The 20,433-nt window shown below is 47.6% G+C and overlaps 1 protein-coding gene across 2 annotated transcripts in view; it reads left to right on the top strand.

The window, feature by feature from the left end:
• The window catches only part of LOC116986995, a 45,941-nt gene extending 26,480 nt beyond the window's left edge, over positions 1-19,461 (top strand). Inside the window, exons 2-10 of one of the 2 annotated variants that reach the window (XM_033042878.1) lie at positions 2,955-3,086; positions 3,351-3,416; positions 5,301-5,444; positions 7,126-7,282; positions 7,712-8,053; positions 8,285-8,457; positions 13,972-14,027; positions 16,379-16,429; positions 18,389-19,461. In XM_033042878.1, the coding sequence (XP_032898769.1) occupies positions 2,955-3,086; positions 3,351-3,416; positions 5,301-5,444; positions 7,126-7,282; positions 7,712-8,053; positions 8,285-8,457; positions 13,972-14,027; positions 16,379-16,415 (1,107 nt within the window). In that variant the 3' untranslated portion in view covers positions 16,416-16,429; positions 18,389-19,461. Of the gene's footprint in view, positions 1-2,954; positions 3,087-3,350; positions 3,417-5,297; positions 5,445-7,125; positions 7,283-7,711; positions 8,054-8,284; positions 8,458-13,971; positions 14,028-16,378; positions 16,430-18,388 lie in introns of both variants that reach the window. The other variant, XM_033042876.1, reaches the window with a different exon arrangement.
• The last annotated feature ends 972 nt before the right edge of the window (positions 19,462-20,433 follow it).

Below are 20,433 nucleotides of genomic sequence, written 5' to 3'. Positions count from 1 at the left end.
CATTCCTTCTCTCCAGAGATGCTGCCTGTCCCGCTGAGTTACTCCAGCTTTTTGTGTCTATCCAGAGAGAGAGGTAACAGAAGATGATCCTTGTAAATCACCGTGGTTTGCAGTGGCGTGGCGTTTGGACACACTATCGACTTTACACACACAGATGGATTTCCAATTTGAAGGATTGCAGAATTTTAATAAACATGATGTTATTCAAGAAAAGAAGATTTCTGAGGACATTGCCAGGGCTCGAGGGCCCGAGCTATAGGGAGAGGTTGAGCAGGCTGGGACCCTATTCACTGAAGCGCAGATGATGAGGGGTAATTTTATAGAGGTGCACAAGATCGCGAGAGGAATAGATGGGATAAATGCACAGAGTGTCTCCGAGGATCCTCCAGTGCTTCTACGCAGCGGCGGTGGAAAGCATCTTGTCCGGGAACATTACCATCTGGTTTGGGAATTGCTCTGCCAAGGACAAGAAGGCTCTGCAGAGAGTAGTGCGTTCGGCCGAACGCACTATGGGAACTTCACTTGCCCCCCTGCAGGAACTATACATCAGGAGGTGCAACTCCAGAGCCAACAATATCATGAGAGACCCCTTCCACCCCTGCAACGGACTGTTCCAGCTGCTACGGTCAGGCAAACGCCTCCGTTGCCATGCCGTGAGAATGGAGAGGTTGAGAAGGAGTTTCTTCCCAGAGGCCATTCGGACTGTAAATGCCTATCTCACCAGGGACTAACTCTACTGAACGTTTTTCCTTCCATTATTTATTATGTAAAAGAATATGTGTGTTATGATTGTGTTTATAGTTTGTTTGGTTGTTTGTCTTTTGCACAAAAGTCCGCGAGCATTGCCACTTTCATTTTACTGCACATCTCGTATGTGTATGTGACAAATAAACTTGACTTGACTTGACTTGACTTGACTTGAGAGTAAGGGAATCGAGAACCAGAGGACATAGGTTTAAGGTGGGGAGGGGAAAAGATTTAATAGAAACCTGAGGGGCAACTTTTCCACAATAGGTGGTGGGTGTATGGAGCGAGCTGCCGGAGGAGGTAGTTGAGGCAGGGACTATCATAAAGTTTAAGTGACATTTAGACGGGTACATGGATAGGACAGCTTTAGTTGGATATGGGCCAAGCGCGGGCAGGTGGGACTAGTCCAGTCCATGCATGTTGGGCGGTGTGGAAAGTTGAACCAAAGGGCATTTTTCCATGCTCTATGACTATGACTAAAAATTGGCACATTTCAGTGAAAGGAATTAATATCATAAAAATATCCTTCGTCTCACTGGGATTAAAAGTATTGTTGACGTATTATTTGACTCCAGTAACGTTTAAAATATGTGAGGATGGCTATTTTTAAAGGGCCTGTCCCACTTTCACGACCTCTGCCAAGTTTGCTCTTGACTCATACTCACAGCATGGTCATCACGAGGTCGTAGGAGGTCGCGATGCTAGTCGTAGGTACTCGTGGCATCAAGTAGGTCGGGGCGTTTTTCTAGCCTGATGGAAAATGTCCACGAGTAAAAAAAGGTCGTGAATTAGGTCGTGAAAGTGGGACAGGCTCTTAATCACTCCCCAACCCCTCGTGATCTACCCGCCATGAAGTGAGGAAGATAGACTCAAAATGCTGGAGTAACTCAGTGGGACAGGCAGCATCTCTGGAGAGAAGGAATGGGTGACGTTTCGGATCGAGACCCTTCTTCAGTCTGACATTCCTGGGAGAAGGAAACTAGGGAAATGGAAGGGTAAGGTGTGAAAATGCAGATCACAGGAAATCAAGGATGATCAAGGAAATATAGAGACATCGAAACCTATAAAATAGGTGCAGGAATAGGCCATTCTGCCCTTCGAGCCAGCACCGCCATTCAATATGATCACGGCTGATCATCCAAAATCCGTACCCCGTTCCTGCTTTTATTCCACATATCCCTTGATTCAGTTAACCCTAAGAGCTATAACTGGGCCTCTTCCATTGCCAGAGTGAGGTTACACGCAAACTGGAGAAACAGCACCTTGTATTTAGCTTGGGCAGCTTACAACACATGAATATTACATTCTCTTATTTTAAATATCTTCTACTTCTCTTCTCTCCTCCCTCTTGTCCCCTTCCTCCCACCCAGTCGTTTTATCACTTCTATAGTTCACCGCATTGATTCTCTCTTGAGCTAACATCTTCCCTAGCCAACAATGGGTCTACCAGGGCACCTCCCTACCCGAGGTCATTGTGGGCCGAAGGGCCTGTTCCTGTACTGTACTGTTCTATGTTCTATCATATGCAGCATAGATATTGTGGGCCAAAGGGCCTCGTCTTGTGCTGTACTGTTCTATTGTTCTATCACATACAACATATATTGTGGGCCGAAGGGCCTTTTCCTGTGTTCTATCATATTCAGCACAGACATTGTGGGCCAAAGGGCCTTTTTCTGTGCTGTACAGTTCAGAGATCAGAAGGTTATGATGCTTGGTCTACGGTGAGATGTGCAGTGGGCCAAATGCCTATGAAGGAACTGCAGATGCTGGTTTAAACCGAAGAAAGGCACAAAGTGCTGGAGTAACTCAGCGGGACAGGCAGCATCTCTCGAGACGTGTCAGAAGGAACTGCAGATGCTGGTTTATACCAAAGTTAGATGCAGAGTGCTGGAGTAACTCAGCGGGTCAGGCAGAAACTCTGGAGAGAAAGGACTGGTGCCGTCTCGGGTTGGGACCCATCTTCTGACTCGAGAAGTAGCCTGAAGAAGGGTCCTGGCCCGAAACGTCACCCATTCCTTCCCTCCAGAGATGCTGCCTGTCCCGCTAAGTTACTCCAGCTTTTGTTGTCTATTTCGGCATCCCTGGAGAGAAGGAAAGGCCAAATGCCTGTTGTCTAGACATGTCAGAGTACCCCCCCCCCCCCCATTCTCTGCATGCGCGACTGAGACATGGAGATGACACTAACTATCTCTGCATTTTTGTTGCAGGCACTCTGCATCTTGTGTCTTGTGTTGCTGCTGCCTCTGGCCACGCCTCTGACGACAACTTCGTCATTGTGTGAATTATTGGAACCCTCCAAAGAGTTAACTGTCAGGCTCCAAAGATGGATCAAGAAACTGGTTAGCAAACTGAAACAACACCCACACTGCAACGCCTCCGAATGCATTTGCTCTCGTCAGTATTCATAAACCCTGCTTTCCCTCTAATATATCGCCACCCTATTTAACCCTGAGCTATTAATTATGTACATGAGTGCTACTAACCTTGTTACAACTTAAAATCTCTTGGTTAAAAACCACCTGATAAAAAAACTGCAAGCTGCAAATACTGATTCATCTCAAAAGCACTAATTTCAATAGTCCAAATGGTATCTTCTTTTCCAGAACGATAATCTTCTACCAAGTATTGTACAGTATGATTTTTTAACAGATACAGAAGCTAAAAACCTGGTAAGAAATTCCTATTTAGTTTTTTTGTTGTTGTAGTTTTTAGAGATATGGCACGGAAACAGGCCCTTCGTCCCACCCAGTCTGCGCCGACCAGCGATCCACCCCCACCCCCGCACACTAATAGCCCTGTCCCACGGTACGAGTTCATTCCAAGAGCTCTCCCGAGTTTAAAAAAAATCAAACTCGTGATAAGCACGGAGAATGTACGTAGCGGATACGTCGGAGCTCGGGGACGTCTCTTAGCGGCTTGTAACGCTAACGGCAGGTACTCGGGAATACTCGCTAACGGCAGGTACTCGGGAAGACTCGCTAACGGCAGGTAAGCACGGGAAGACTCGTGAAGATTTTTCAACTTGTTGAAAAATGGCCACGAGAGCCCCGAGTACCGACGAGCGGCCATCACCGTAAATCTCTGAGTTCGAATCGGTGAAAACTTAGTTTATTTAGTTATTTATTTAAACCTTTAGTTTATTTATTATTGTCACATGCACCGATGCAGAGTGAAAATCGTTTTTGTTGCGTGCGATCCAGTCAGCGAAAAGACTATACATGATTACAGTCAAGCCGCCTGCAGTGTACAGACACAGGATAAAGGGTGTAACAAAAAAGACAATAGATGCAGGAGTAGGCCATTCGGCCCTTCAAGCCAGCACCGCCATTCAATGTGATCATGGCTGATCATCCCCAATCAGTACCCCGTTCCTGCCTTCTCCCCATATCCCCTGACTCCACTATCTTTAAGAGCCCTCTCTAGCTCTCGCTTGAAAGTATCTAGAGAACCGGCCTCCACTGCACTCTGAGGCAGAGAATTTCACAGACTCACAACTCTCTGTGTGAAAAAGTGTTTCCTCATCTCCGTTCTAAATGGCTAACCCCTTATTCTTAAACTGCGGCCCCTGGTTCTGGACTCCCCCAACATCGGGAACATGTTTCCTGCCTCTAGCGTGTCCAAACCCGTAACAATCTTATATGTTTCAATAAGATGCCCTCTCATCCTTCTAAATTCCGGAGTGTACAAGCCCAGCCGCTCCATTCTCTCAGCATATGACAGTTCCGCCATCCCGGGAATTAGTCTTGTAAACCTACGCTGCACTCCCTCAATGTCCTCCTCAAATTAGGGGACCAAAACTGCACACAATACTCCAGGTGTGGTCTCACTAGGGCCCTGTACAACTACAGAAGGACCTCTTTGCTCCTAGCTCTTTACTCTAGCTCTCAACGGGGGCTGACGTTTGACTCCAGCAAAGGAAAGCTGAGGGCTAACTGTGTGGAGTTTGCACGTTCTCCCTGTGACATCGCGGGTTTCCTCCAGGTGCCCCAGTTTCATTCCACACACAAAGGATGTGCAGGTTTGTAGGTTAATTGGCCTCATTAAATTGCTCCCAGTGTGTAGGGAGTGGATAAGAAAGTGGGTTACCATAGAACTAATGTGAAGGGGTGATCAATGTTCAGCACAGCCAGGGTGGGCCGAAGGGCCTGTTTCCCACTGTATCTCCGAACTAAACTTAACTAAACATGATCCACAGAGGCGCAGTGGTAGAGCTGCGGCCTTTCAGCGCCAGAGACCTGGGTTCGATCCTGACCATGGGTGCTGTCTGCATAGAGTGTGTACGTTCTCCCCGTGACTGCGCGGGTTTTCTCCAGGTGCTCAGGTTTCCTCCTGCACTCCAAAGAATTGTGCGGGTTTGTAGGTTAATTGGCTTCGGTAAAAATAGTAAATTGGCCTCAGTGTGTAAGATAGTGCTAGTGTACGGGGATCGCTGGTCGGCACGGACTCAGTGGGCCAAAGTGCCTGTTGCTGCCTTGTATCTCGGGGGAAAAAAGATATCATATGTTTTCTTAAATGGAAGAAATATTAACGTTGTTTCATTATTTACTCAACAGACTGACTGCTGTTTCATTGACATCACTGCTCAACAGCTGATTAACGCCTTTGACCACCTTCGGCAATACTTTAGAGAAAACGCAACTAATTATCATGTTGTCAATAATATAACAACTTGGCTAACAAGTATTCGGAATGTTTACGTTGTTGAATTTGAAAAGGTTTGATTTTTGCTACTTTTGTGTTTAAACTACAGAAGTAATACATTTTTAAAAGGAAGGGTGGGGGGGACCTTACTGAAATGTACCGTATAGCGAAAGGCCTGGATAGAGTGGAGAGGATGTTTCCACTAGTGGGAGAGTCTAGGACCAGAGGGTACGGCCCCAGAATAAAGGGACGTACATTTCGAAAAGAGACGAGGAGGAATTTCTTTAGTCAGAGGATGGTGAATCTGTGGAATTCCCACAGACGGCGGTGGAGGCCAAGTCATTGGCTATCTTTAAAGTGGGGATTAAGAAAATGGTTCTTGATAAGTAAGGGTGTCAAAGGTTATGGGGAGACGGCAAGAGAATGGGGTTGAGAGGGAAAGATCAGCCATGATTGAATGGTGGAGGAGACTTGATGGGCCGAATGGCCTAATTCTGTTCCTACGACCAATGAACCTTTGAGCAGGGAATTGCCTTGTGCAGTGCCTGAGACACAAAATGCAAATAAGTTCTGACGACCCTACACTCAGTGGCAATGGGATGTATTATTAAAAGTTTTCATGCCACTGGGTAACGCAACTGGCAGTTTCCTTGAATCAACTGATTGAAAGATGCAGCGTGGAAACAGGTCCCTTAGCCCATCGGATCCACGCCGACCATCGATCGATCACCCATCCACAACTAGTTCTAGAAACGAGGAACTGCAGATGCTGGTTGACAAAAGAGGACACAAAGTGCCGGAGTAACTCAGCAAGTCGGGCAGAATCACTGTGCCACAGGGAGAACGTACAAACGCCGCACAGACAGCACCTGTAGTCGGGATCGAACCTGGGTCTCTGGCGCTGCAAGGCAGCAACTCTACCGCTGCGCACTTTTTGCTTTGTAAAAGCCTGTGACTAAAGCTCCTGTCCCACCTAGGCGATTTTTCAGGTGACTGCCGGCGACAGTCGCAGTCACAGCGGGACGCCGAAATGGACCCACCCTCCGACAATGTCTTCGACGAGTTACCACCAAGTCGACGTCAAGCTGCGACACAATTCTTCGCGACTTGGGGCGTCCACCTACGACCACACAGGCGACAACCTACGACACCCAAAGTCAACTCACCTCCACCCGCAACAACCAATGACCCTGTCGGCGACAAATGAAGACAACTGAAGACTTCTCTTGACGCCGGTACCTGTCGCCGGTTGACGTAGGATGACGTAGGTGGCCGCCAATGGAATTCACCGAGGTCAACGCCCGGCGACAACCAACGTCACCTGGCGTCATCCTGGCAACAACCTGCGACAGCACCTACGACAGAAGAAGACGGGCAACGTCAGGCAACGGCAATCCCACCGTCGCTGAAAGGTTTTGAACATTTCAAAATCCAGCGGTGACAAGAATATTTTTAATTTTAATTAAAAATTTATTTTTTTTTTAAATTTCCAAATTCAGCGGCGACAAGAAATAAGTAACGACACTCGAGGAGACCGCTCGCGACAATACAGGCGTCACCCCGTGTCAAGCTGCCACCATGTGGCGACAGCCTATTTTTCGGCTATTGCTGAAAAAATCGCCTAAGTGTGACAGGCCCTTTACTGATTTTACAACTTAGTTTTACATTTGTGAAAATATAGCATTGACTTTATAAATATGGGGATTAACTTTCTTTTTTCTTTTTAATTCCTCGGCGCAGTGCGCTAATGAGACGTGCAGGAAGACAAAACCAAGGATAGTTACTGGATGTACAAGAGACCTGTTTGCATACAGTGAAGCATATGTTTCCCATTATGGCACTATAATTGATCGCTGCGAAAAACAGCACACCAATGATTCCAGTTTCCCAAGAGGTAAGTAGGATTTTATTGAATTTTATGTACTAGAGAAAATTTAGTCTTTCATACCACCGTTAGCTTTAGACTTTGGAGATACAGTGCGAATATAGGCTCTTAAACCCACCGAGTCCGCGCCGACCAGCGATCACCCCGTACACTAGCACTATCGTACACATTAGGAACAATTTAAATTTTACTGATTTAACCTACAAACCTGTACTTCTTTGGAGTGTGGGAGGAAACCGGAGCTCCCGGAGAAAACCCGCGCGGTTCACGGGGAGAAGGTACAAACTCCGTACAGACAGCGCCCGCAGTCAGGATCGAACCCAGGTCCCCGGCGCTGTAAGGCAGCAACTCTACCGCTGCGCCACCGTGCCGCCCCTATTGAACAGCCGTCTGCAGTTCTTTGCTTCTGAGACCTGACGTGTATGTTTGTTCCTGCAGATCTCAACACTTCCCTGGAGTTGAACTCCTGCGGGGTCTTCCCTAACGGTGTTGCGGCCACGGACAGTTTCGCCGCCAAAGTTTGCTCGCAATATTTGCCCGCTACCAGCCGGCCTCCGCCTCTCACTGCCCCGGCGGCTCCTAGACGGACTACGACGACCAACGAGCTGGGCACCGCGGCGGAGGTGACGGCCACCCTGGTCAACGCGCTGAAGGGGGATAAAATCGGGGGAACCAAGAAGACACTGATCGTCGATCCAGCCCATCGCCAGGACAACGTGTCGCAGGCAGCAAGTACTCACAGCGGGCCTACAACTGAAGCCCAATCTATGACCAGCACTGCAGTATACCCATCGCTAACTGGCAGCGCTCCCAGCCAGCCTCCGCCTCTCACTTCCCCGGCGGCTCCTAGACGGACTACGATGACCAACGAGCTAGGCTCCGCGGCGGAGGTGACGGGCACCCTGGTCAACGCGCTGAAGGGGGATAAAACCGGGGGAACCAAGAAGACACTGCTCGCCGATCCAGCCCATCGCCAGGACAACGTGTCGCAGGCAGCAAGTACTCACGGACCAGTATACCCATCGCTAACTGGCAGCGCTCCCAGTGCCTTCACAGCAAAGCATGAAAGTGGAGACCAGGGCAAGACGATGGACAATAATATGCCTATATTCGATGTATGCATCGCATTATTTGTCGGGATAATCCTTGTATCCGTCTGCATCTTCCAAATCTGGAAGAAAGTGGTAAGATGGGTGATTCCTATTCAGCTGCTGTTCCCCTTTTGCTCTAAGGTAGACACAAAATGATGGAGTAACTCAGCCGGTGAGGCAGCAACCCAGGAGAGAAGGAATGGGTGACGTATCGGGTCGAGACCCTTCTCTCATGAGATGCTGCCTCACCCGCTGAGTTGCTCCAGCATTTTGTGTCCACCTTCGATTTTAACAGCGCACGCAGTTCCTTCTTATGACTCTCTTCCTCTATCTACAGCTGTAATTGTAGCAACATTGTAGTAACAATTGAAACATATAAGATTGTTAAGGGCTTGGACACGCTAGAGGCAGGAAACATGTTCCCGATGTTGGGGGAGTCCAGAACCAGGGGCCACAGTTTAAGAATAAGGGGTAAGCCATTTAGAACGGAGTCGAGGAAACACTTTTTCTCACAGGTAGTGGCGAGTCTGTGGAATTCTCTGCCTCAGAGGGCGGTGGAGGCCGGTTCTCTGGATGCTTTCAAGAGAGAGCTAGATAGGGCTCTTAAAAAAAAATAGCGGAGTCAGGGGATATGGGGAGAAGTCAGGAACAGGGTACTGATTGTGGATGATCAGCCAGGATCACAGTGAATGGCGGTGCTGGCTCGAAGGGCCGAATGGCCTACTCCTACACCTATTGTCTAAAAAGAGTCCCAGCCTACTCAACCTCTCCCTATAGCTCAGACCCTCTGGTCCTGGCAACATTCCTCTCAAAACTTCTCTGTGCTAAACTCCAGCGAGTCCAGGCCCAGTGCCCTGATGTACTCATCATACGGGAACCTAATGATCCCCGGGATCATTCTTCATAAAAGACTTTGTGTGCTGGAGGCACAATAGGTTTCCAATGCTGAACTCGTGAGGTAAACACTAACTGCTGGAGGAGTTTTTTTTTATTTCCCCACACACTTTGTGTCACTCCTGTTCTCAAATGTGCCTTTAGTAGGCCCGCCTCGGTCATGACTGCCCATGGGTGATGCATCCTAGTTTGCAGATGATGTGTGGTCGGATGCAAGCCTGGGCGATCGATGTCATATGGAGGACAGGCTGTTGCCCATGCAGCACGTCCCCCCTCTCCACGTCGCTGATCGATCCAAAGAAACAGTGGGGCCGTTACAGTTTGGCACCAGCGCCATCGCAGGAGCTGCCAGAGCGAGGTTGTAGACAACGACAAACTGCCTTAGGGGCTCCGACTCCGGATTTTCTTGAGGTTTACTCCAGGAGCCTTTTCCATGACTGGAAATGGCCACAAGGCAGTGGAGGTTTTAAATCAGAGTTTTCCCTCCCCTAGATGGACTGCCTTCCCAGGCTGACGAGCACCATCTACCCGAGACTCGTGGGGGCGGGAGCGTCTACCTTCCCGTGCAGGTCTATAGCTCTCAAATGCCACTCCCATACATTTCTTTGAAGTAGCGCCGTGAAAAACAGTTTAAAGCCTGAGGGCAGATGATCAAAGAGATAAAAACTGAAATACTCCGTGCGCGCAGCACACAATGTGGAGGCGGTGGAGGCCAAGTCATTGTTTCTGTTTTTAAGTCGAGGTCGATGGGTTCTTGATTAGTAAGAGTGTCAAAGGTTATGGGGAGAAGGCAAGAAAATGGGGTTGAGGGGGAAAAATATACTAGCCACGATCGAATGGTGGAGTAGACTCGATGGGCCAAATGGCCTACTTCTGCTCCCAGAACTGATATAACATAGAAACTGATGTAACATTGAAACATAGAAATTAGGTGCAGGAGCAGGAAAACGCACACCTCCAGATTCAGGGACAGTTTCTTCCAGGCTGTTATCGGGCAACTGAACCATCTGACCACAGCTAGAGAGAAGTCCTCAACCACTATTTACCTCATTGGAGACCCTTAGAAACATAGAAACATAGAAAATATGTGCAGGAGTAGGCCATTCGGCCCTTCGAGCCTGCACCGCCATTCAATATGATCATGGCTGATCATCCAACTCAGTACCCTGTATCTGCCTTCTCTCCATACCCCCTGATCCTTTTAGCCACAAGGGCCACATCTAACTCCCTCTTAAATATAGCCAATGAACCGGCCTCAACCACCTTCTGTGGCAGAGAATTCCAGAGATTCACAACTCTCTGTGTGAAAAATGTTTTTCTCATCTCGGTCCTAAAAGATTTTGCCCTTATCCTTAAACTGTGACCCCTTGTTCTGGACTTCCCCAACATCGGGAACAATCTTCCTGCATCTAGCCTGTCCAACCCCTTAAGAATTTTGTAAGTTTCTATAAGATCCCCCCTCAATCTTCTAAATTCTACCGAGTGCAAGCCGAGTCTATCCAGTCTTTCTTCATATGAAAGTCCTGCCATCCCAGGAATCAGTCTGGTGAACCTTCTCTGTACTCCCTCTATGGCAAGAATGTCTTTTCTCAGATTAGGAGACTAAAACCTTACGCAATACTCCAGGTGTGGTCTCACCAAGACCCTGTACAACTGCAGTAGAACCTCCCTGCTCCTATACTCCTGTACATGAACCTATGATAGGTCCTTGATTGGTAAGGGTGTCAAAGGTTACGGAGAGAAGGCATGGGGAATGGGATTGAGCAGGAAAGATAGATCAGCCATGATTGAATAGCGGAGTGGACCGAATGGCCTAAATCTGCCTCTATGACTTATGAGCATCAACTTATAATAGGTTCTTGATTAGAATGGTCGTCAAAGGATACGGGGAGAAGGCAGGAGAATGGGGTTAAATGGGAAAGATAGATCAGTCATCTTCTTCTTGGGAATGAAACATAAATAAACCAAAGGAATAGTTAGATCTCACGCTGGGTGTTGAGCAGCCAGGTCGTTGTCTCTGTTGGCGTTAATGTCTGCCAGGCCCTGAGCTCCATTTGGTGGGTGGTATAGCGGGCACCCAGTGATGACATTGTTGAATGGTGGAGCAGTCTCGATGGGCTGAATGGCCTATCTCCTACATCCTTAGCAGTGCACTGACACTGAGCATTGGTGCTCATCAGCTGGAGGTGGATTCGAACCCGTATCCTTCAGGCCCAGAGGCAATGAGCTGCAGTCTCGAAGGGATCTAACCCAGTGGTTTAACCTTGGCTCCATAGATGCTGCCTCACCCGCTGGGTTTCTCCAGCATTTTTGTCTACCTTCGATTTTTCCAGCATCTGCAGTTCTTTCTTAAACGTCCAACCTTCACGGAAGCTGTGTGGGGAAATCTGGAGGTTATGTCATGGAAAAAGGATTTGTGGATCATTGTCTTGTTTTGTTGTGGTGTGGGTGGAGTGGCCGCAGAAGGCAGGTTGCAACACCAGCCTGTCGGCTCGTCATGCAAGCCTACGCAAGTTCCATGACAAACATGCAACTCGGCCTGTTCCAACTTGCTGGGCTGCGAAACAGAAGGAACTGTGGTTACAGCTGCCCCAGCACCTAAACATATCTGACAACCTTTCCCCAACACCAAATCTGCCTAGACCTACCTGATCTCCCGGTTGCTCAACACCTTTAACTCCCCGTCCCATTTCCACACTGACCTTTCTGTCCTGGGCCTCCTCCATTGTCAGAGTGAGGCCCAGCGTAAATTGGAGGAACAGCACCTCATATTTCGCTTGGACAGCTTACACCCCAGCGGTGTGAACATTGACTTCTCTAACTTCAAATAACCCTTGCTTTCCCTCTCTCTCCATCCCGTCCCCTCCCACCAGTCTGACTGTCTCTGACAACATTCTATCTCTGTACCACCCACTCCCCTGACATCAGTCTGAAGAAGGGTCTCGACCCGAAACATCACCCTGGCCCGCTGAGTTGCTCCAGCAATTTGTGCCTATCCTCGGTTTAAACCAGCATCTGCAGTTCCTTCCTGCACATCAGTCTGAAGAAGTCTCCCCTCCTGAAATGTGTTGGAATGAACTGCAGATGGTGGCGCAGCAGTAGAGTTGCTGCCTCACAGCGCCAGAGATCTGGATTCGCTCCTAGCTATTGCTGCTTGACTGTACGGAGTTTGCACGTTCTCCTGCGTGACCTGGGTGGGTTTCCTCCGAGATCTTCAGTTTCCTCCTACACTCCAAAGACGTACAGGTTTGTAGGTTAATTGGCTTGGTGTAAATGTAAAATTGTCCCTGGTGTGTGTAGGATAGTGTTAATGAGCGGAGATGGCTGCTTGGTGCAGACTTGGTGGGTGCTGCTTCTCTAAACTAAACTTTTTTTTAAAAAGGAACCCTAGGGACAGCTTTTTTACACAAAGGGTGGTGGGTGTATGGAACGAGCTGCCGGAGGAGGTTGTTGAGGCAGGTACTATCGCATTGTTTAAGAAACATTTAGACAGGTCCATTCATTGGAGGGATATGGGCCAAATGCAGGCAGGTGGGACTGGTGTAGATGGGCCATGTTGGTTGGTGTGGGCAAGTTGGGCCGAAGGACCTGTTTCCATGCTGTATAACTGTACGAGATGCTACCTCACCTGCTGAGTTACTCCAGCACATTGTGCTTTATACATTCTCTTCCTTTGGTGATTTGACCATTAGGTGGGTGGCACAATGGTACAGCAGTAGACCTACTTCCTTACTGTGCCAGCGACACGGGTTCAATACTAACTATTACACCACTTACACCATCCCACACACATTAGGGATGATTTACAATTTCACCAAGCCAACTAACCTACAAACCTGCACGTCTTTGGAGTGTGGGAGGAAACTGGAGCACCCGGGGAAAGCCCAAGCAGGTCACGGGGAGAACGTACAAACTGAGTCCAGACAGCACCCGTAGTCAGGATCGAACCTGGGAACCTGACACTGTGTGGCAGCAACTCCACCGCTGTGCGACGGAGCCACCGAGATTCCCCCCCACATCACAAAGACGTGCGGGTCTGTAGGTTAATTGTCCTAGCGTGATGAATATTGACGGAAATGCAACCATTAGAATATCCTCAATATTAATGTCTCCAGAATGGGGCATCAGTGTGGCACAGCGGAAACGTTGCTGCCTTATGCCCCTGTCCCACTTAGGAAACATGAACGGAAACCTCTGGAGACTTTGCTGGACCCAAGGTTTCCGCGCAGTTCCCGGAGGTTTTTGTCAGTCTCCCTACCTGCTTCCACTACCTGCAACCACCTGCAACCTCCGGGAACCGCACGGAAACCTTGGGTGGGGCGCAAAGTCTCCAGAGGTTTCCGTTCAGGTTTCCTAAGTGGGTCAGGGGCATTACAGTGGCAGAGACCCGGGTTCAATCCTGACCATGGGGTGCTGTCTGTACGGAGTTCGTACGTTCTCCTTATGACCTTGTGGGTTTCCTCCGGGTGCTCCAGTTTCCGCCCACGCTCCAATTGGCTCCGGTAAAAAATTGTAAATGGTCTCTAGCGTGTAGGATAGTGCTAGTGTACGGGGTGATCGCTAGTCTGTGCGGAGTCGGTGGGCCGAAGGGCCTGTTTCCGCGCTGTCCCTCCGAACTAGACTAAACTGAGCAGTTTGTTTCTTCGGCTCTAGATTCCAGCATTTGCACTCTGTTGTGTCTCAATAATAGAATCGTGTGTCTGTCTTTTGCAGAATCAGAGGATGGCCCACAGAGTCTACCACGCTCCAGGTCTTGATCCAGACAACAGGTAGGAGTTCACCCACTTTGCTGCTGCCAGTTCTTTACAGGCAGTTCCCAGTTTATGCAGGAGTTCTATTCCTGACAGCAGCCCATAAACCGTTTGAATGAATGAATGAATGAATGAATGAATGAATGAATGAATGAATGAATGAATGAATAAGTTTATTGGCTAAGTATTCACATACATGGAATTTGCCTTGGTGCTCCGCCCGCAAGTGTTAACATGACATACAATGTTTAAGAAGGAACTGCAGATGCTGAAAAATCGAAGGTACACAAAAATGCTGGAGAAACTCAGCGGTTCGGGTTTCGGCCCGAAACGTTGCCTATCTCCTTCGCTCCATAGATGCTGCTGCACCCACATGACATACAGTGGCAGTTAGGAATGACACATAAAACATTAAACATTAATAATAAAACATTATTGATTAAACATGTGAATTAAATAAAATACCAGCGCAAAAGGAGGCTACAGATTTTTGGTTATTGAGTTGAGCTACTACTCGTGGGGGAAAAAAGCTGTTTTTATGTCTGGCTGTGGCAGCTTTGACAGTCCGGAGTTGCCTTCCAGAGGGAAGTGATTCAAAGAGTTTGTGGCCAGGGTGAGAGGGGTCAGAGATGATCTTGCCCGCTCGTTTCCTGCTCCTTGCAGTGTACAGTTCGTCAATGGAGGGAAGGTTGCAGCCAATAACCTTCTTAAATCCTAAGTGATCATTTTCAATGAGGGTTGACTCGCACAAACATTTCTTAATCAATGCCACTACAAAGATTGCAGATCATGTAATGTGCAGCAAAACCCCTCTGGAAGAACTCAAAGGGATCAAGCAGCATCTCAGTTCAGTTTAGTTTATTGTCACGTGTACCGAGGTACAGTGAAATTTTTTTTGACTATCCTGTCAGCAGAAAGACAATACATGATTAAAATCAATCCATTTGATACATCAATCCATAAGATACATGTGGAGGCACAAAGGGAATTCATTTCTTGCCATTTAATTTAGTTTAGAAATACAGAGCGGGAACATGCATTTCGGCCCACCGAGTCCGTGCCGACCAGCGATCCTCGCACATCCTACACGCACACTAGGAGCAATTTTTACATTTACCCAAGCCAGTTTACCTACATATGTACGTCTTTGGAGTGTGGGAGGAAACCGAAGATCTTGGAGAAAACCCACGCGGTCATGGGGAGAACGTACAAACTCTGTATGGACAGCGTCTGTAGTCGGGATCGAACCCGGGTCTCCGACGCTGCGAGGCAGCAACTCTTACTGCTGCGCCACCCTGCCGCCCTATTCCTTGTTCATTTATTTACTGTCTTCCCCTGTAGAGTCATAGAGTGATACATTGTGGAAACAGGCCCTTCAGCCTAACTTGCACACACTGGCCAACATGTCCCAGCTACACTAGATCCGGGTAGCCTGTGCATGGTCCATATCCCTCCAAACCTGCCCAAACTAAACATTGCTGATACATGTACAATGGTACAGGATCAGAACCCCCCCACATCCAATGGATAATCCCAATACTTTAAAGTATCAATGAGTGTTACAATGTTTGATAAAGTATTTTACAAGTGTCAATAGAAGAGATTTGCTTTGTCAGTTTCCAGAGCAAATGTCTTAAGAGGCCTCCCACTGTGATTTAACAGGTGCAATATTAAACTCAATGTGTAGGAAGGAACTGTAGATGATGGCAAAGTGAAGAATGGGTGACGCTTCAGGTTGAAAAACTTCTTCTCCGCCTGAAGAAGGGTCTTGACCCAAAACGTTATCTATTCCAGTCGGTAAAAGGGTCTCGGCCCGAAAAGCCACCCACTCCTTCTCTCCAGAGATGCTGCCTGTCCAGCTGAGTTTCTCCAGCATCTTTGTGTCTACATCCAACCAATGATCACTAGCTCTATCCCACTCACTAGGGACAAATTAACATTTTTACTGAAGTCAATTGACGTACAAACAGGCAGGGCCTGTTTCCACACTGTATCTCTAAAATAAATCCAAATGCTGCCTGACTCGCTGGAGTTGCTCCAGCATTTTGTGTCTATCTTCTGTCTAAACCGGCATATATTCTTTATTATCTCTTTCTTTCTTATTTCTCTCTTTAAAAAAAAAAAAAAGGAAGTTGTACAGAGAATGTATTATGTTAACATAATTTTGGGAACCTGTAAAAAAGGTACCACTGTATTGCACTTCTAATAAATAAAATTAAATTAAAAAGAAAAAATGAATAAATAAACTGATAAAGTGCAAAAAAAAAAACACAAAAAAACCCCCAACATCTGCAGTTCCTTCCTACATATTAAGTTTAGCAACGAGCCTGCTGATTCACAATTAATCTTTAACAATTTTCACTTTACAGCAACAGCTCTCTGGACGATCTCCATTACGAACTGTAAAGGAACACAGAGTGGTGAGTGTTTGAAAAACATTGTGTATAAATAACTCACGTGGGCAAGGTAACATCTGAGGGTGAGTGAGTGCACGGTGTGTTTGAGTCACTGTGAAGATAACATCAGCAATTTTCCACACAAAAACAGGTTCCTTTTAGTTTGCCGACAGGCACAAAAAGCTGGAGTAACTCAGCGGGTCAGGCAGCGTCTCTGGAGAAAAGCAATAGGTGGTGTTTCGGGTCGAGACCCTTCTTCAGACTAAGAGTCAGGGGAAAGGGAAATGAGTTATATAGACGGTGATGTAGAGAGAGAGATATGGCTTGGATTAGTGATACAGCACAGAAACAGGCCCTTCGGCCCACCGAGTCCGCGCTGACCAGCGATCCCCGTACACCAGTACTATCCCACACACACTAGGGACAATTTACAATTTCACCAAAGCCCCAATAGGCCTACAAACCTGTACGTCTTTGGAGTGTTGGAGTAAACCGGAGCACCCAGAGAAAACCCACGCGGGTCACGGGGAGAGCGTACAAACTCCATACAGACAGCACCCATAGTCAGGATCGAACCCGGGTCTCTGGCGCTGTGATGCAGCGACTCTACCGCTGAGCTAACGTGCTGCCCTAACCATTCTCAAAACCACTTCAGTTACAACATTGAACTGAGGACTGTCAATATTTGAACTGTCTACCCTTGCAAGTAAAGTGTGCCAAAGAGCAGATGCCAGGTCTCCCGGCCAATATCAATACCTCAGTCCATATCTGGTCAGTATCCCATTAAGTGTGGTTGTGACCAAATTCACCGCGCTGTATCCCACACTGCAAGAGTAAATGCATTAAACAAAAGTACATAAATGGCTACGAATTGTACCAGGCGACATAGCTCATGTTTCAATCAGTGAGGCCCAGCACAAGTTGGAGGAACAGCATCTCATATTTCGCTTGAGTATTTTGCACCCCAGAGGTATAAACATTGACCTCTCTAATTTTAGAATGCCCTTGCTTTCTCCCTCCTTCCCCTCCCCCTTCCCAGGTCTCCCTCAAGTCCTATTGTCACCGCCTACTTTCTCTTCCCCCCCCCACCCCGACATCAGTCTGAAGAAAGGTCGCGACCCGAAACGTCGCCTATTCCTTCTCTCGATTGATGCTGCCTCACCCGCTGAGTTTCTCCAGCCTTTTTTGTCTGCCTTCGATTGTTTCGGCATCTGCAGCTCTTTCCTAAACATTGTCTTTCTGCTGACTGGTCAGCACGCAACAAAAGCTTTTCACTGTACCTCGGAACACGTGACAATAAACTAAACTGAACCAAACAATCTCTAAACTAAAACTAAACCCGTTGTCTGTGAGCGAGTGCTAGAATTAGTGACAATAATATGGATTGATTAAAGAGTTTGGTTGGATTAATGGTTGGTGATTACTGTGGACTCGGTGAGCCAAAGTGCCTGTTCCCATGCTGGTAGACAAAAATGCTGGAGAAACTCGGCGGGTGAGGCAGCGTCTATGGAGCGAAGGAATAGGTGACGTTTCGGGTCGAGACCCTTCTCCGTCTGAAGAAGGGTATCTACCCGAAACGTCACCTATTCCTTCGCTCCATAGATGCTGCCTCACCCGCTGAGTTTCTCCAGCAGTTTGTCTACCTTCGATTTTACCAGCATCTGCAGTTCTTTCTTAATCTGTTCCCATGCTCTATCCCTCTATCCTTAAACGCAGGGACTATCGCAACGTTTAAGGAACATTTAGGCAGGTACATGGATAGGACAGGTTTGGAGGGATATGGACCAAACGCGGGCAGGTGGGACTAGTGTAGATGGGACATGTTGGCCCGTGTGGGCAAGTTGGGCCGAAGGGCCTGTTTCCACACTATGGCTCAAGCGTGTTGATTAAGAGGAGAAAGATCTCAGTATCTTAAATTCTCCTTATGTGCCACAAATCTTCTGCTCCATAATCAAAGCTAATTTCTTGACTTTGTGTTTGCAGATACTAAGGAATTCGGAAGTATTTGGCTTCTATGAAGCAGTCGGTTTGCAGTTTTTCCCCCAAGCTATTGATGGATGTTCCATGAGTTCCCCTGGGATAAGCTTTTCTTCCTGAATTCCGTGCAGGCTACGAACCCTCTCCTCCTTGCCTCGACCCAGATAGTTACAGAACTGAAGCACAAGCAAACGAGGATCCAGCCATTTCTTTACCCACCCGACGTGTGAAACTGGGACGCACAGAGAAGGCTCCTCTTCTTCGCAAGAAACCTCGACTCAAAACCTTGCACTGTTCATCCGATGGTCTGGGCTTAAACGGACTTTCGGATCCAGATTGGTATCTGCAGAACGATTGGACTCTGAGTGCGAGTTATCTTTTCACGTTAAGAAACAAGTTGTTTTTAACATGTGGGATGCAGTCCAAAGCAAGAGTTGGCGGAGATAGGGACTTCACCAAGTCACAAATTATTGAGCATGCCATGATAGTATATATCTTCACAATGCCATATCACTTTCCTACCACTAATTCCCAGTCACCTAGTCATTCCTAACTAACAGCAAACCCGGAGCATTCAATGGGACGTTGTAGAGCTGGCCAAAAATGTCCTCGTGCTTAATTAGAGGCTATAGAATCAATGTTACTGCACCTCTATTATAAGTATCTACCACTAGTAGAATTAAGTTGTGAAGGCGAGTATTTTAAAACTCTGCTTTTACGCACTTTTGTGCCTGTGTATGACTATGAACAGTTAAACAACCTTGCCGCTGTGATGTGAAGTGTGAATTCTAGGCTTTCCTTAATTATTTTTTTTAAGTAATTTTAATAAAGTTGCCAAGATGTTCTGTCCAAAAGAGGTACATGCTCGCTGATTTGAGATGGGAATTGTTCCCAACGCCATGGGATATGAACAAAAACAAAGATGTTTGCACAGGTCCATGGATAGGACAGGTTTAGAGGGATATGGGGCAAACGCGGGCAGGTGGGACTAGCGTAGGTGAGGCATCTTGGTCGGCATGGGAACGTTGGGCCGAAGGGCCTGTTAACCGTGCTGAACGACTCTAAAAAGAGAAACGTGTCAGAAATTGGAGTTTCCCCTTTTCTTTCTGATGTGCTGAATGGATGTGATTTCTAGTGGCATGCCCTCCAACTAGATCGCACGAATTCACAAAGACTAGTATGCAGGTACAGCAAGTAGTTTGGAAATGTAACAGAATGGAATTGTTTATCTTTACACTTCCGAGATTACAGCGCGGACACGGGCCCTTTGGCCCACCAACACCGCACCAACCAGCGATCGTCCCGTACATGGGCGCTATCCTAGACGCTGGGGACAATTTACAATGTTTTAACCGGAGACAATGAACCCACAGACCTGCACGTCTTTGGAGTGTGGGTGGAAACCGAAGCACCCGGAGGAAACCCACACGGTCACGGGGAGAACGTGCAAACTCCGTATGGACAGTACCCGTAGTCGGGTTCGAACCCGGGTCTCTGGCGCTGTAAGGCAGCAACTTTACCGCTGCGCCACTGCCCCTTGTGGCTAAATAAATTAAACACAGAAGTAGGGAGATAGACATAAAAAGATGGGTCTTCTGAAAAGATGGGTCTCCTAGAGATGCTGCCTGACCCGCTGAGTTACTCCATCTTTATGTGATATTCTTCGGTTTAAACTAGCGTCTGCAGTTCCTTCCTGCACAGAAGTAGGGAGGTTATGCTTCAGTTACCTGGGGTGTTGCTAACTAATGCCCCTGTCCCACTTAGGAGACCTAAACAGCAACCTCTGGTGACCTTCCCCGCCACCCAAAAAAAAATCAAGGTCGAGGTGACCTGCAACCTCCTACCACCTCCCACGCATATGTTGAAAACCTTCCTCGACTATGAAGAAAACCGGCTTCAACTAAAAAATAATCGATTTTTAAAACGCCAACCTATTTTTAATCGAGGCTGGTTTTAATCATGATGAAAAAATAGCAGCGACCTAGATGAAGCCTCGACCACGCGGAAACCACTTTCGACCATTAGGGAGAGTGACCAAAACCTCATGGAAA

This window comes from Amblyraja radiata, chromosome 24 (genome assembly GCF_010909765.2).
Source record: "Amblyraja radiata isolate CabotCenter1 chromosome 24, sAmbRad1.1.pri, whole genome shotgun sequence".
NCBI lineage: Eukaryota > Metazoa > Chordata > Chondrichthyes > Rajiformes > Rajidae > Amblyraja > Amblyraja radiata.
This window is presented reverse-complemented; position numbering and strand designations above follow the sequence as displayed.